Source organism: Phyllopteryx taeniolatus, chromosome 5 (genome assembly GCF_024500385.1).
Source record: "Phyllopteryx taeniolatus isolate TA_2022b chromosome 5, UOR_Ptae_1.2, whole genome shotgun sequence".
NCBI classification, from domain to species: domain Eukaryota; kingdom Metazoa; phylum Chordata; class Actinopteri; order Syngnathiformes; family Syngnathidae; genus Phyllopteryx; species Phyllopteryx taeniolatus.
The window spans coordinates 32,483,457-32,496,383 of NC_084506.1; the positions used below are offsets into that span (position 1 = coordinate 32,483,457).

Sequence of the window (12,927 nt, forward strand, 5' to 3'; positions counted from 1 at the left end):
ACTGACAATCGGGTCAAGTTGAAGGATTTTCCCAACACTTGCGATCAAAGTCAGCAAAGGTCCTATTCTCGGATGTCCCTGAAGGAGTATCCTGAGTGATTATCCTGTGGAGTGGGGTGTGTGCAGTTTTTATTCCCCCCCCCCTCCTCGATCTACTCACAAAACAGGGTCGACAATCGTAAATGTTAAACTTGTTTCATATTTCCGATGGCAACACCAAGTTCGGACGAGCCGCAGACTGCGGGATTGTCACGTTAAACTAAAGACAGCCAATAAGATATCTGAACATTAATTAAGTTTCTGTAAACTTGAATTGCTGAAGGAAAAAAAAAAAAAAAAAAAGCTGGAGGTGAGGAGTCTGAATTGGATTCTGGATTCAAACTCATTATCACCACAGTTATGCTTTCCCTCAGAGGCTCATTAAGACTGTGAAAATCCATCCATCCATCCATCGTCAATACGTCATATCCTGTTCAGGATCGCGGGTGTGAAAATCATATAAATGTATAATCACAATCATAATGTTACATTATACACAATTGCCCCTGGATTTCATTGTTGAATCTGAACTCAGAAGTCATGGAAAATAGAGACAATTTATGGAAATACTAAAAACATGAAAACATTTAATTATTTTTAGTGGGCGCCGCAAAAAAAAAGAAATAAAGATTTGTCAGTGTGCATCTGGCCCCCTGGCTTTGAATTTGACACGTGCCTTCCGCTGTCCTGGTGTTAATTCACACATGGGTTCTTTTTTCTTTCTTTTTTTTTTTTTTTTTTAAAGACAAAAAGTTACTGCACCGGTTTGTAGCCCTTTATAGTAATACAGTATGCCACCATCACAAGATGATCTGAATATCCAGCGACTCATCGAATGGTAAAATGTAATCGATATTGAATTCTGAATAACTGAATTCTTCTCCTGTCGTGCCAAATTGTTACCCTGAGGTTGCCCCCCTCCCCCCCCAGCGGGTGGCCCTTCCTTCACTAATATCACACACACACACACCAAACAAGATGGGCCCTCCCTCCCTCCCTCCCTCCCTCCCTCACTCACTTAACATGCGAGCGAAAGCTGTCTGCTCGGGTGAAATGATGCGACATGATGCTACTTAACGGAGCTGCTGTGATGGGCAAATTCCAGCAACCAAATCGTGTGACGTCGAGCTTCGTGGAGAAGAGTCCGCTCTCGTGCACCTTCAGACTCCCGACTCCTCCTCCATCACTCCGCCTCCTCCTCGCCCCCCCTCCTCCATAAATCCGCGTCGGCGGTGGTCTGCCTCAACTATCAATCGCTGCGCCGGTGTCAGTGCAGCAGCAGTTTATCGGGGCCAAGTTGGCAGCTGGAGGCGCGCACGGCGGAACTGGTCGCGTCTCTCGAACGGCGGAATTATGAGCAGAGCGCAGGCTGCCTCTGTCGCCCTGTCCTGAGCCCGTGTCCGTTCCACACCGCCAGAAATTTGCACCCAACGCGATGGAGACCGGAGTCCGCATTTTCTTGCTTTTCCTCGTCCACCAGGTAAGAATGAGAAGCGCGTGTCACGTGCGCGTGTGTCTTCAGTTCACGGCGGCTTCCAAGTTTGTTCCGAACGTGCGACGAAGAAAGCGCATTGTGCACCGTGGACTCGTGCACCTTGCCGCTCTCGCAAGTTCTCACGGTCCCAGCAGGCGAAAGGCTTATCTGCATGACACGAGTCGTTTAGCTCTTCTGCATGACAATCAAAGCAAGAAGACAGATGAGGAGGGATCATTAGGGTGAGCGCGTGCAGCTCATTGCGCCGTAGCCCTTGTCCCCCAGTCACATCTATATTCCACTCAGACACCAACTTGAACGTTTCTTTGCCCCCCCTTACCACCCACCACCCCATCTCTCTCTCTTTCTGGTAAAGAGGAAAGAGAAGGACCAAGTGAGTGAGGCGGCGGGGGCTGTCAAAAGAAGCTGAAAGTAAGAGGGAGTTACAGCTTGGCTGCTCTATTTCATTTGCTCCTTACAGAAAGAAGTCTCTCAGGATGCTGAATAACGACTAACTTTCCCACTGTGATGGAGCCAGTCCCCTGTTTGAGATGATGTTATTATAGTCAAAAAAAGGCAAAATAAAAAGTGACGCCATCCAGTTGTCTCTGGGGGGGGGGGGGGGGGGGGGGGAGACATCTTTTAATGTGAGGGGAGTGAAAAACAGATCGACGTTCAGACTCGCATGGGTCAAAGTTCAATTCTGAGGTTTTCCCTGACTTTTGGACGTCCTTGCTAATAGTTTAGCGTACTCTATGGAGCTCAATAAAACAATTGACATGCTCCTGTGAATCGAAACACCTGGACTCCATGGACACAATAAAAGTGCAATATCAAAAATGTAAAAAATGCACTCTTTTGTCTATTGTGCCAGCATTTAGGATAGTTCGCTCAAACGTTTTGTCTTTTGCTCGATAATAACTTTTATACACAAAATATAACTGAACATATTTGTGCTCAAAACTTGCCATGAAGAAATTTGAATCGTTGCAAAGAAAATACTGCGTCTTACTGAGAGGTGACTAATATTTTGCCGAGTGACCAACTCAGTGCAAATATTTGTATCAATCAAAACTGAGCTGGATTCTCTTTATTCTTAACACATGAAACATCGAGTGGAACGTACCTCTAATCCACTCCTCCTCAAAAAGTGAATATGATCCAAAATAGTATGTCATGTGCATACTGTACAATCTAAAAATCTTAAATCAATAAACAAAAAAAAAGCACCAAATCCAAGCACCAAGTGGTATAGATTTTTAAGACAGCTGTTTAACATTGTCTCACTAGAATGTTGCACTTCATTTTATGGCTCAAGAGTCTGAATAGAAACTTGAAGCTCCTTCGTTAATCGGCATAATTTGCGTGTAAAGTCATCGACACAATCGAGGCGGAGAACCACGATGCACATGTTGATATGTTTGCCAGTGCAAAAATGATCACTCTTGACAAAACGCATCCAAAGGCTCTCCTACTTGACTGCGCCGAGATTGCGCACCAAAAGTCTTCCTCGTTCACGTGCCATATTAATACTGGCTCGTCAAAACCGGATCGAAGGAGATTATTTATAGAAGCGCTCCTTGTATAATCGTGCTTCACAATAAGATACAATATGTACATATCGTCTTCTCCTCGACTACAAATCCAAACTTGAGCACCGTTTGGGAAAAAGCTCAGCACAGCTGCAGGTGGGAGAATCTTTCCCACCTTTCTTTTATCCCCTCCCGAGCCTAATTGCCATTCAAATTCCTTCTTCCTTCTCTGTCAATCTCACGCACTTTCCTATCTTTGAGGCTTTAGGAGTTTTCATCACAGTTGAACTCCTTGGCTCGCACTTGGGCATTGGAAGATTTGGACATTGTCGGCATTCTGCACAATGGACTGTTGAAGGTCCCGCATGCGCAGCGAAGGTGGGGGGGGGGGGGGGGGGGGGGTGGGGGGGAATGCCCAATGTGATGGGGAAAAGAATCATTGGAAAAAAACAGTTCATCTCACTCACTTAGCAGGCGACAGATGTACTCTACACTTACACAAACATACGATACTGCATACTGAAAAACACCCTCTTCCTTCTGGTATCTCATTTGGTCTGCTGAATATTCACTGCACGGTTCAAGTGATACAAGTCCAATATTTGCTGATGTGATTCGACCAAAGGATGAAATGGACGGCTGCCAATGCGACTGCGTTGTCAATGGACAGATCGGCGATACCGACGGGAGCCCGATGGTCGATGATATATACGCATCCGTCTACCCGAATAACACACCCGAATCAAAGGTGTATAGACCATTAAATAAGGGGAAAATGATTGCCGACGGCAGCCAGTGGAGAAATGTCAACGTTACGCGCTGTGTGCGCATTTCAGGTGTTCGGTAAACACAGCGCTATTGGATACGGGGCACTTGAACATATGTACGAACATACAAGTGCAGAGAAGTTGAACTGTGTAAATTCAGCCGGAGAGTCTGTTCGCAGATGTTGCAGTGTCAAAAAAAGACGTTAGCCTATCCGCATCAGCAGAAACAAGTGCGGCGATGAGAGTGTCGCGAGTTGCGTTCAATGCTTACTTTGTCATTTGGACTTCTATCTGAAGTCCCAAACTACAGTCCAGTCTTATCAAACGACAAAGAGGGATGTTATGCCAATATGGGCACCTTCTGCTTTCCTGAACTTTATCCATAATCGCGACAGAGCACAATGAATCCTTTTTTTTCACGACCTCTGGCAGATTATTCCTCCCAAGGATGCTCGTGTGTGCGATCCGTGTCCTTCCAGACCTGCCATCTGCCTGTGCTTTTTTTTTTCTTTACTGGAGACTGGTTACACAGGAACAGTATGATGAGCTACAAAGGCTAATGATAATGCTAATGAGAAATGCCAGTTATTATGGCAGCGTGAGTTCTTTCATCCTTCCTACTTGCTTCTCCACAAACTGGATATACAGTACTGTGCGTTACCCTAGACGGTTTTGTGAGCAAAATTCTATAATGCATGGAGAATATATGTACGTATGTTGAATTGTTCACAACCGTTAACAAACGAGATAGACGTGGCACAATTCGACTACGAGGATTTGTATTATTATTTTTGTATTTTTGTATTATGTGCTGAGCATGGGTGACTTTTGCTAAGGAAGGGCTGTCGGTATTTAACCCAACAATAAAAACATGAATGTTTCATAGAATAAAAGTAAATCAAGTGTTGGATTGATCCAAAGACGTGAGCTGGAAGAATTAGGCCATGACGGAGATCTGCCTGGATCCAGGTCAACTTCCCGAGATGGCAACATTTTGTTCTTAATATCATCAACTAATTGAGACTGAATTTCCCTTTGCATAATATTACGTACTCGTTCTGTCTCACTAATACGTGTTTTTCAATGTCCAAATGTTTTCTGTAAAAGAAATACATCAACACAGCTAAGCGGTGCACAAATTCCTTCTTCGGTACTCGTGTCCTAGCATGTACAGTACATGTTTTTCCTCTTTTTGACGGGAGAGCTAAAACTTGGCCGTTGTTGACCTGCAGGTTCCCTTGCGAGCATCTTTGAGCATCAGGAGGCTGTGATATGCTATAAGGTCAAACGCTTTCTTAACGCCGCCGCGGGAGGGTGTGACCTTTTGAGGGGAAAACGATGACTCTTCTTCCATCTTGTACCCTTTGACCATGCTACCCCCATCACCGGAGAGAGGGAGCGAGTGAAGAGTAGTCATTAAAGTAAATATGTCCCCTCAGCGTTCCATTAGAATCTGCCCGCATACGTTCTAAGTGGCCTAATTATGCAAAACGCCAACGGACATTGCGCGTTGACATCGTAAAACAAGCCGAGTGAGAGGGGAAAAAATAACAGCGTGAACCCTGGGTGGATAAATGGCTTATTTGCGAGTAGCTAGGAGTGGACATGAAGGATTTGAAATTCATGTGTGAAGGAAAAAGCAGTGAAATGGCGCGCTGTTGCGCCGGTTGATCACGCTTTCATCTCAGGTCATTGTCCTCTTGTCAATTTGGTTGTCAGACAAGCACATGAACGAGCACACTGTAGAAGCCAAAGTTAAAAAAGAAGAAAAGTAGCCCTGTGAAAATTGTGCATTAGACAGAGATTCTTACCTCACACCCTTTCGCCGTCCACACTTTGTCTCCACCAGCCACCTGTGACAAACACCCTGCGTAAGGAGGCATGCTTATTTTCACCGCGATTGTGATGACTCTACGCCATGTTGTGTGCGCGTAAAGCTGCCAGCGACACATTTGGACAAGTCGTGTAAAAGGCCTTGCATTACACGGTTTCCATTTCTTTCAGAAGAATTGTTTTCCAGATGATAGTAGCAAGGTACATGATGCCCTTTCCATTGCTGGTGGGATGAATGTGTTTCTCATGAGACAGATGCCCTTTTTTTGGTTTTCCCACTACAGACTGCAATGTTGAAGATTTAAAAAGTCCAATGAACTGTATGTGATGGATCATTTATTGGTATTTTCTTGCATGCGTTGACATCTCTGATATGAAAATTGGCACACGGATAGCTAAAGTAGTTGGACATAATAAGGGACATCATTCCCTTGATTTTCTTTGGGGGAAATTAATGATTTATTAAACGTATCATGCAAGTTCAATGATTTGAACTGGTGTTTTGGACTGAGCGTTGTAATGCTGCCTGGGGATGGTGTGCCACTTTCCAAAGCTGATGTTGTTCTTCTTCAGAACACAAATGTGTTCAGCAGCACCTCTCCTGGGCCCTCATTTATCGACGGTTGCGCACCCAGAAGTGTGCATAAAGCGTGCGTCAGGACAATTCCACGCAAAGAACGGTATCTATCAAATTGGACATATGCGTGGGGACGTGCGTAGATATACACACAGCTCTGACCGTGCATCAGAGGTGGGAAGTAACAAAGGACTGGTACTGTACTTAAGTAGATTTTTCAGGTATCTGTACTTGAGTATTGATTGATTGATTTATTTTCCGGTGACTTTCTTACTTTTATGCCGTCATTTTTTTTGAAACACAAGTATCTGCACTTTCGACTCCTTACATTTTCAAAATGAGCTCGTTACTTTTAAGACCTTCTAAAGTTAGCGACGATGCGCCATAAAAGCAGAACGTGGAAAAACCTTTCGCAAGTCAAGTGCATTGATCATAGACATCGTAGATACGAAACGCCCCATTTTTGCCGTGTGCCTGTGGTGACGCTAAACTAGCGAGGGCAAAGTTTCTACAAATTCCATATAGCTAAGCTAGTGGAGGCGCATTCTCTGTTTCGAGACGGTACGGTCGGAAACCAAAATAACAAAGATGCTTGCTTGCTTGTTGGGCTGCGTACGGTTGCACACGTCGTACAATCCCAACAAGGGAATTCCGAACTGGGAAGAACCTTTCATAGGTAAGAATATTTGTGGGCTCTTTTTTTCAAAAGTGCCTGCAATGAATGAACCACGTTGGGCTTTTAGAAAGCGAGCTTGTTGAGGTCCGTCTCACTGGCAGTATATTATGTCACCGTCGAGCATTAACATGTAATATTTCAAACACATTTATTTGCCCACTGCCAAAACCATACCGTAAAAAAAAAATAAAAAATGAACATAGCCAGAATTTGCCCATTTTTGAATAGCTTCAGTCGATTCCCACTGCTGACGGGTTCCCAATACTGCTTGCAATATGGCTATAATCCATAATTGCTTGTGACACGTTTTTTGGCATTGAGTTTGATGTGATGTGATGAAATTTTTATTCCGAGACTTCTGTTTTCTCTGCTCAATAGATTTAACAGCAGCCGTTCAATTCTCCCACTGTGCCGTGTCCTTTTTTCCTACTGTTGGTGACACCTGCGTTCACAGTCCAACATTAACGGTGGCCTCGTGGAAGGTCAATCAAAATCCGAATGCACGTAAACCTCGACACAAACACACCCGGGCATTCCGGTTTCCTCCCACATCCCCAAAACCTGCGTGAATTGGAGACTCTAAATTGCCCGTAGGCGTGAACGTGAGTGCGAATGGTTGTTTGTTTCTATGTGCCCTGCGATTGGCTGGCAACTAGTTCAGGGTTTACCCCGCCACCTGCCCGATGATAGCTGGGATTGGCTCCAGCACTCCCGCGACCCTAGTGAAGAGAAGCGGCTCAGAAAATGGAGGGATGGATGGATGACCCACTTGTTCACCAAATGTCATTATCCCAAATAGTCCTTCTCTAAGTTGTACACTTTTCCTGCTGACCTGTGTGCGCCATTTGTCATCAACTAATCCTCTGTGATTGTTCAATGTTCCTCCTATTAATCCTCCATCCCGTACCAAATGGTTTTGACTGATATTTATCAGATGATTCAGGGTTCATCTCAAGTGCAAATTCGGACTTGTCGAAGAAAGTAAACAGGGCTTCATTTGAAAAGCCTGCGGTAGCTAAGAATGATAAATCTTATCTTTAAAGCTCGAGATAATAGCTAGATGTGTCATTATCACCTTGACTGCAAAGCTGTGATGTGCCTTGTTTTTCAGGCGCAAATCTGATTCTGATGTGAATGCTTTTGAAGCCGTCACACTTTTGCATTCGCTCCTGCGCTTTGTTCAGCAAGGTTTCCTGTGAAGCAATCACATTCTTCTGTTGTTAAACAGAAATGAAGGTTAAGTAGTCAAGAAATCACTTCCGAGAACTCATTTCATCCACTTGCTTGTCTGTGCGGTGTTTCCAAGTAAGCCATGTTTCCCTTCTAATGATCTTAGTCAACCCCAGCCCACACTCACCCTACTTGCTTATGAATTGAGTTGAGTTGTCGTGGGTTTTACAACTCATGTGCTTTTTCTCCATCACCTCTTAGAACTGTCTTTTCTTCCTACCTGCTGTACCAAAGATATTGCCTAGATGGCGACAAAGTGCCAGTTATTATTTGCAAGACTTCACCAGCATAGGTGCCATTCGAATATGCAGTTCAAGTGTTTGAAATACGGTGTGCTGTTTTTGATGTAGGTTTATTACCATGTGTGTACATGACTGCATGGCCTCTGTCAAGACGATCCACTGAAGTCATTTAAACCCTTTAATTTGCCTGTCAGGGAAATGGACTGAAGTGTGAGCATACACAGCAGTATATGAGTGCATATGCTTGGGGGTCTCAATTAGCATAGCTCTTTCCACTTCATGTCAGCGTAAGACGGCAATAAAAGAGAAAATAGAGACTTTTTCAGTTCACTGCCACCAAAAACAGTCTATGTATTAGTGACTTGTATTCGTGAATTTATTTTTTACATTAGACATCAATGTCTGTGCAATATGTGAGCAACGATGTTCTCCAATATTTTTGTTCTTTGATCTTTATTAGCTTTACATGCTATTAGTAACATTTTAATTTTAATTTTTAAAGTCATTAGTCCAATAAATATAAGAACAAGGCAATAGTAATACAAACAATTGATAACCTTCAGTCTTACCTTTCATTGAGGAAAGCACGATGCAAAGGTGAGTTACAGAATGTCTAAAGATGACATGATGGAAAATTGACTTCTTCTTTGCTTGTATACAAATAGTTGTTTCTATGGAGCAGCAGCAGCACACACATCAGAATCACAATCAGAATCAGAATCCTCTTTATTTGCCGAGTATGTCCAAAAAACACACAAGGAATTTGTCTCCGGTAGTTGGAGCCGCCCGAGTACGACAACAGACGGTCAATTGGCAGAGAACACTTTGGAGACAGAAAGACATTGACAAGAGTAGTAAAGGGTTGCTAGTTATCTGGTAATGCCGGTACATTATTTATTTTTATTTTTTTGACAATTGTGCAAAAAGATGCAGAGTCCTCTAGCACTTAGAGCAGTTCCAAGTGGGAACGGGTTCAAGTGGGAACTTAAACATAGTAACAGGTCAAATCTTTTGCAAGCTGCCAATTACTAAAAATGTGAATGTGTGCAAGCCCTCCTGAATTTTGCTCCATTGTGACATCACATCATGGCAAATTCACTCTACCCATGACCTTCACTAAGCTAGTCAAAGATTAAGCACTTATCTTGTCAAACCAATAATATAAGCAGAACTGCAGTGTTAGCATATAATAGCAAGAGATAATCAATAATCGTTATCAGCATTCGCGTTTGATAACTGGCACGTATTTATAGGTTTGGCAAAGTTGTCGATGTACTGTAGTGGTATTTGTGTATTCGTCTTCGCCTCTGATCACTACAAGAAGCCAAAGAAAAAGCAAAAAACAGCGATCATGCTGCAAGCCTTGGTAAATTGAGGTCTCCTATAATATCCTGCGTAGGGTTGGGCAACGAGAATCGAGAACCGATTGGAACCGATTGGAACCGGGACTAACCGCCCGCTTCTCTCGGAACTGTTCAAATTTAACATTTTGGTTCCCAGTTTCGATGCCTAGACCTCCAGCCGTGAAGAAAAAGTGGCAAAAAACAATGAAGAAGCGGCGTAAACCAACGAAGAAGAATGCGCACGATGACGTGCTTGTGCCCAACGGTGGCTGCGTGAACAAAAGTGTGTCTTAATTTTGTTAAATATGAACGATCAGTCGCTTGGAATAAGATTACATTCTGTAAAGGAGGCTTTCACGATGTGTAGCGTCTGACGCGCTCCGAGCCTCAGCCTGCACCGCGCGCCGCTTCAGCGAAGTCAACTCTCAGTCAACTGGGTGAGTGAAACAATAAAGTAAGTCTATGGCAACACTGAGACAGCTAACAACGGTAAACGGTTGCTTTCACTTTTGCATTGATGGTTTTTAGCGTTTATTTTAGTCTTCAAACCAACGTAAGTGCCGATGACAAAAAAAAAAAGGAGCTTAATTTAACGTTGGGCTATAGGCTTCGTTATACTCGCGCTGAAGTCACTGCGGCTATCCCGCGCGTAGTTTGCCTTTATACTCGAGCGCAACCCACGCGCGCAGTTTTGAAAATGTACTGCAGTTCACCTCGAAGTCGTGGGTGTCGCTGCGGCTGGTATTGGCTGGGACGCCACAGGGTGGAGTTTAATATGCATTTTTTTGGGCCATTTCCGGTCGCCGTTTTTCCTTTCCTTTCAGTAACAACAAAGCAACAACAAATGCTAGAACTCTGCTAGAACAAATGGACCTAGATGACCAGATGATACGTTTAATTATGCTGCAAAATCGATCGAGAAGGCGGCGGCGTGGATGGCATGTAGAACCGAGGGGCACGCTGAGTACGTCATCACAGCATGTGACTAAAACGGACCAATCACGAGAGATGATCTCCGCGGCGTTCGACGTGCAGCAACAATTTTTGCCGTGTGTGCGTCAAGCTACACAGAGGGGCCGGGTGGACCAATTGGTCGGTCACGTGATGCAATGCGGGCATTGTCAGCCGTGCGACCGCCGGAGTATAAAGACGCCTTAAAACTTCACCGTAGCAACTTTACATCACAATGAATTGGGACAAAATTCACAAATGTTGTCTCACAGTATCACAAACACAAAGCTTGTGCCTCATCGATGGGTAGGCAAAGGAATCAGCGTTTTATAGCATATGGTTCTGTCCATTAAAAAAAATTTTAAATAAAATAAAATAAACCCGGCGGCACGGTGGCCGACTGGTTAGAGCGTCAGCCTCACAGTTCTGACGACCCGGGTTCAATCCCCGGCCCCGCCTGTGTGGAGTTTGCATGTTCTCCCCGTGCCTGCGTGGGTTTTCTCCGGGCACTCCGGTTTCCTCCCACATCCCAAAAACATGCATGAATTGGAGACTCTAAATTGCCCGTAGGCATGACTGTGAGTGCGAATGGTTGTTTATTCCTATGTGCCCTGCGATTGGCTGGCAACCAGTTGAGGGTGTACCCCGCCTCCTGCCCGATGACAGCTGGGATAGGCTCCAGCACGCCCGCGACCCTAGTGAGGAGAAGCGGCTCAGAAAATGGATGGATGGATGGATGGATAAAATAAACCCTGAAACCATTTAGTTTACCAAGGCTTTTTCTTCCTCACAGGGCTTTGCGTTAACGCCTGACAACTAACCGTTTGCAGGTCGTTTTCAGCAGTGGTGGGTAACACTTACTCTCTCACATGCCAATTTGGCAGGTGGAGTAGTATAGTATGAGTATCTTTAAGGCGGAGTATGTCCATGAGACCAAATAAAGGCACCAAGGCTTTGCGCCTTTTGAGATCAGCTTTATTTCTAGGAGCAATGGGAGACACTCGCCACAAGTTAGCACATATGAGCAACAATGAGGCACCTCATTAACTACAACGGCGCTTGAACAAAAAAAACAGTTAGTGAACAATAATAAAACAAACGGCATGGATGAACACGTATACTACTACTGCAACGAGGGAATAATTAACATCTAACATTGACAATAAATAAGGAATCTTTAGCAACTAAATTTGAGGTCCGCTACACTTCACTATTTTGATTTATGTGCTGTAACGTGTGTTTGCAGTGATCAATAAAAAATGGCAAGACAAAAATGCATGTGATGACAAGTTTGTTCAAGTGGATTTGCTGGCCCGCACCAAATCCGAGCAAATATCAGGAAACGCACCAAACAACAGACGACATTGCTATTCGCTACAAACTTTGCGGGCTTCAAAATGTCTTTATTCAAGCAGTGGTCGGTGAAAACCCGCTTTACAGACGGAATGGACTGAAAAGTATTCGATTTTTCTGCCGAACGCAACATGTATTAAACCGGCGTGTTGACTGTGCAAAGAGAGCATTGCTGTGATGAAGAAATATAACAAACTGCCACCACAAAGAAATGCACGACTCCTTTCAAACCTTTCCAGAGGGCTCGGCAGAGCAGGTAGGTAATTGCAAAGCCTGCTTTTCAACGGAGTCAGGTGGCAATTGGTCCCTTTTGTACAGAGCAAGAAAGAGCCACGATAGCATTGTGCATTGCATGAACGCAAACCAGACAGAAGGGATCTTTTACGAGTCGGAATCAGTAAACAACAGCACGCTTGTTGTCATTGATGAAGGGATTGTTGACAACAAAACTAAGCACCTTGTCACTTCAGCTATTAAAAAAAAAATGCCTTTCCGAGACAAAACAACTCTTTGAAGAGTGGCAAAGTACTTTGAAAGGATGTTGCAGGAAAGCTTCTGAAAAAGAATTTATGTCTTGATGTGGACCTTTCAACTGATTGTATGGACATGGCCCAGCTGAAGTGCAATGCTAAAATGCAGGTCTTTTTTTTTCTATCCTGTTCAATTTTCGCTTTTAAAAGACACTCAGAGAACCCTGTGTGGTGGTTCAGACTCAGGAATCTGATATGTATGATAACGTTAAAAATGTATACAGTCTTGTTTTGTGTGTGCACAGGGGTTTCCATTTGAAAGGGTTGTAAATGTAGTTCTTTTTTTAACTAGCTATATTCATATTGAACATAATTATCCAACAACAACATTTTGGCTAGTGAAAATGGTGAGTGGCTAATAACTGTGGCTGGTGAGCAAA

The 12,927-nt window shown here is 43.9% G+C and overlaps 1 protein-coding gene across 1 annotated transcript in view; it reads left to right on the forward strand.

Annotated features, from left to right (window-relative positions):
• The first annotated feature begins 1,186 nt into the window (after window positions 1-1,186).
• cdh13 (cadherin 13, H-cadherin (heart)) overlaps window positions 1,187-12,927 on the forward strand; it is a 265,858-nt gene continuing 254,117 nt past the window's right edge. The window contains exon 1 of the mRNA XM_061775059.1: window positions 1,187-1,519. Coding sequence (XP_061631043.1) covers window positions 1,475-1,519 — 45 coding nt within the window. The 5' untranslated portion in view covers window positions 1,187-1,474. The remainder of the gene's footprint in view (window positions 1,520-12,927) is intronic.